The sequence below is a fragment of the Dicentrarchus labrax genome, unplaced genomic scaffold (assembly GCF_905237075.1).
Source record: "Dicentrarchus labrax unplaced genomic scaffold, dlabrax2021, whole genome shotgun sequence".
NCBI classification, from domain to species: Eukaryota; Metazoa; Chordata; class Actinopteri; family Moronidae; genus Dicentrarchus; species Dicentrarchus labrax.
The window spans coordinates 27,814,599-27,817,742 of record NW_026136706.1 but is presented as its reverse complement, the minus strand read 5'-3'; the positions used below and the strand labels follow the sequence as shown (position 1 = coordinate 27,817,742).

Below are 3,144 nucleotides of genomic sequence, written 5' to 3'. Positions count from 1 at the left end.
GCCTGACAGGTTAGGCAGAAGAGCAGCTGTTGGACTTATCCTGTGATAGGACATTGAAGGCCCGATTCCAGCAGGTTAATCTGGCAAACTTCTGGCCCTCCCTCTCACATGAGTATCCCGAACTCACTGTTGAGGCCATGCAAATATTGCTCCCTTTTCCTACAACGTACCTCTGTGAATCATCATTTTCCACTTTGACTGCAATGAAGAGTAAGTACAGGGCTCGTTTACAAGTGGAGGATGATCTTCGAGTCTGTTTGTCAACCATCACTCCAAGAATAGATAAACTATGTTGTGAGAGACAGGCTCATCCTTCTCACTAATTTAGTGAGTTATTGATGTGAGTGATGTGTGAATTGATTTGTGTGTTTTAAGACTTTGATAGAGCCTAATGTAAATATTTATGACTAGGCTTAATTACTAAAACTGTTATGATGTTGTTCAGTTTTCTGCCAATAATTTGAATAAGGGGCAATAAGTTCATTATGTTATGGTTAAACCACTTAAGTAAGCTTTTACCTGTGTTCATTAGGACTTTGCTAGTCTTGTTACTGTTCATTTTCTGAAAGCTTTAAGATCTGTTACTTGAAAATTAGAAATGCTGAATAAAAATGACCCTGTGTTTAAAAGTATAGAATGGTATTAACATTTATTTATTAAAATTTATTTTGTTAAGGCAAGTTTCATAGAAATTAACTTTAAGTATTTAGGTTGAAAAAGTTTAAAATATAAATAATACCTACGGCATCTAGGAGTACAAATGTCATAGTAAACATATGTTTAATCGGCATGAGGATTATAAGGGGGTCCTTGGAAATTTTTCTCCCTTGTAAGGGGTCCTTGGCCCCAAAAAGTTTGAGAACCCCTGCTCTAGTGCACCGAAAAAGATGAAGGTTCAACAGCAGGTTTGTTATGCTTTTACATAAAGTAACAGTTATGATAGGTTAATTGGTTATTTGTCCATTGATTATAGATGAGAGAAATTGTCTGTAATACTGTTTTATTATGTGTTTTTTTATTTGTTAGTTTGTTGCTACTCCTGTCGCGCTGAAGGAGTGCTTCATCCCGCTGAACCCCGTGAGGTTCAGCAGTTCCATGTTGGCTGTCATGGATGCTGTTGTCCCTTCCTATCTTCCTACCCCTGAGTACACCGCTGTTCCACATGACGAAACGGTAATTTGCATTCAGATTGTATCCGTTGGTTTCTGCTTCTTCCTGAAATTAACACTCTTTAAAAATTGCTTACGCCCAAAAGGAGCTTTTCCCCAAATATAGTTTCAAAGTTTATTTGGTTTCCTTCTTTGCATTAGAAACCTGTCGTGGAACGTAGGCGGAAAGCTGTTGCCTGCAAGAGGAGACCTGCAAAGCGCCAGGTTTGTTTTTATTATATTAAATATTTTACTGGTTTGTACAGTTTGACAGACAGGCAGCAATAATTTAATACTTTGTGTTTGCTGTATTTCGTCTGTTAATTAGATCGTTAGAAAATACATGGCAACTTTACATTTCGTTTTTGTAGTTACATTTTGTGTTGGTTTTGTTTTTCAGGTTGAGGCAACACCCAGTGTTGTGGAGGTGTGTCCCCGTCCCACACCTGCCAGTCCTGTGAAAGTGGTTGCTGCTGCTGCAGAGGTTGGTGCATGCTACACCATACATTTACACATGTGTTTTAAATGGAGAATGCAAAGGTATTTCATTGTTAATGGTGTGTGTGTGTGTGTGTGTGTGTGTGTGTGTGTGTGTGTGTGTGTGTGTGTGTGTGTGTGTGTTGTGTGTGTGTGTGTGTGTGTGTGTGTGTGTGTGTGTGTGTGTGTGTGTGTGTGTGTGTGTCTCTTTTAGGCTCAGGTGACACCATGCGTGCTGGACACATCCCCAGAGCCTTCACCTGCCACGGCTGTGGAGGAGGAGGTTGGTGCATGTCATATCACACATTTCACAAATGTGTTTTAAATGGTGCATGCAAAGCTGTTTTCTTGTTGATACAGTATATATTAAAGTTAAATACAACACAACTTTAAGGTTCACAAGTGTATGTTGAAATGACAAGACCTCATTTCAGTTTAATTCTGTGTGAGTTACTTTAAGTAACATGTAAGTAACAAATACAAGTTTTTTTCTTTTTGTTTTTCTTTAGGCCCCGGTGACACCAGGCGTGGTGGATGCCTTCCCAGTGCCATCACCTGCCACAGCTGACGAGGAGGAAGTCAGCACACCAAGATCTGTCAAAGATGAGTAGACGCTAACCCAATTTCTTGCAGGTGTTTAGAAAACGAGCCAATAGTACTAGTAGTTTCCGGTAAACTCAGAGCAGCACCATTAACTCAGGATGTAAATGTATCAATAGCGGTAGTGCTGTAGCTGCGATAAAACATGCAATTGCTCCGGTTTGTACATGGCGAGGGAAAGATATTGATGATATCTGTGCAGAAGGCTGCAAGTTGGCCAGTTTAGTTGCTGAAGGAATCCAGGACAGTGTTGAGATTAAACTGTGTAAGTTGATTGAACAGGGTAGTGTGTTTGGCAGGAAGTGGAAGGTAGACGTTACCTCGCCAGTGTACGGAGATTTTGGGTTTTTGGATAACGACAGTGTGATGTATGAACAGCTACAGGAAACTTTGCCGAGTGATGGAATGTGTTTGTTGAACCTCGAAGGTTCAGTCAGTGCGATTATTCATCACAATAAGTACTTTGTGGTAGTTGATTCTGGGACTTGTGATGCATCTGGGCTGGCATCTAATTTTTTTGTAGCTGTTTTCACCACACCCCCGCGTGACCCCGAATTAACAAAAAAAACCTTTTAAAAAATTTTTGGGGGGGAGGGGGGGAGATAATAACAACCTTTTTTGTGGGAAAGGAAATTCATATTAACACAAAAATTACAATACAAATTACAAAAAAAAAAAAAATTTTTATAACAACATCAAAACCACAGCTAGGGTGGGGGGGTATAAATAAAAAAAAAAAAAAATTTTCTTTCTTTCCCTTTCCCAAAACCAAATCCCCCCCTTTAAAATTCAAATTTTTATGTTTATAATTTAATTAATAAAAAAAAAAAAAAAAAAAAAAAAAAAAATTTTTTAAAAAAAAAAAAAAAAAAAAAAAAATTTTTTTTTTTTAAAAAAAAAAATTGAGGGACAGCAATGT

The 3,144-nt window shown here is 38.2% G+C and overlaps 1 protein-coding gene across 1 annotated transcript; it reads left to right on the top strand.

Annotated features, from left to right (window-relative positions):
- The first annotated feature begins 760 nt into the window (after positions 1-760).
- LOC127365851 (cytadherence high molecular weight protein 3-like) lies at positions 761-2,236 on the top strand. The gene is made up of 6 exons (XM_051404388.1): positions 761-905; positions 1,027-1,173; positions 1,311-1,373; positions 1,549-1,632; positions 1,840-1,908; positions 2,135-2,236. The coding sequence occupies exons 1-6, from the start codon at positions 888-890 to the stop codon at positions 2,234-2,236; spliced, it is 483 nt and encodes a 160-aa protein (XP_051260348.1). The 5' UTR covers positions 761-887.
- Positions 2,237-3,144: the final 908 nt, after the last annotated feature.

Bases quoted from the DNA above. Each gene is read 5' to 3' on its own strand.
- LOC127365851 (XM_051404388.1), top strand. The intron at 1,633-1,839 runs GTTGGTGCATGC...TGTCTCTTTTAG, and splicing joins TGGTTGCTGCTGCTGCAGAG to GCTCAGGTGACACCATGCGT. The intron at 1,909-2,134 runs GTTGGTGCATGT...GTTTTTCTTTAG, and splicing joins CCACGGCTGTGGAGGAGGAG to GCCCCGGTGACACCAGGCGT.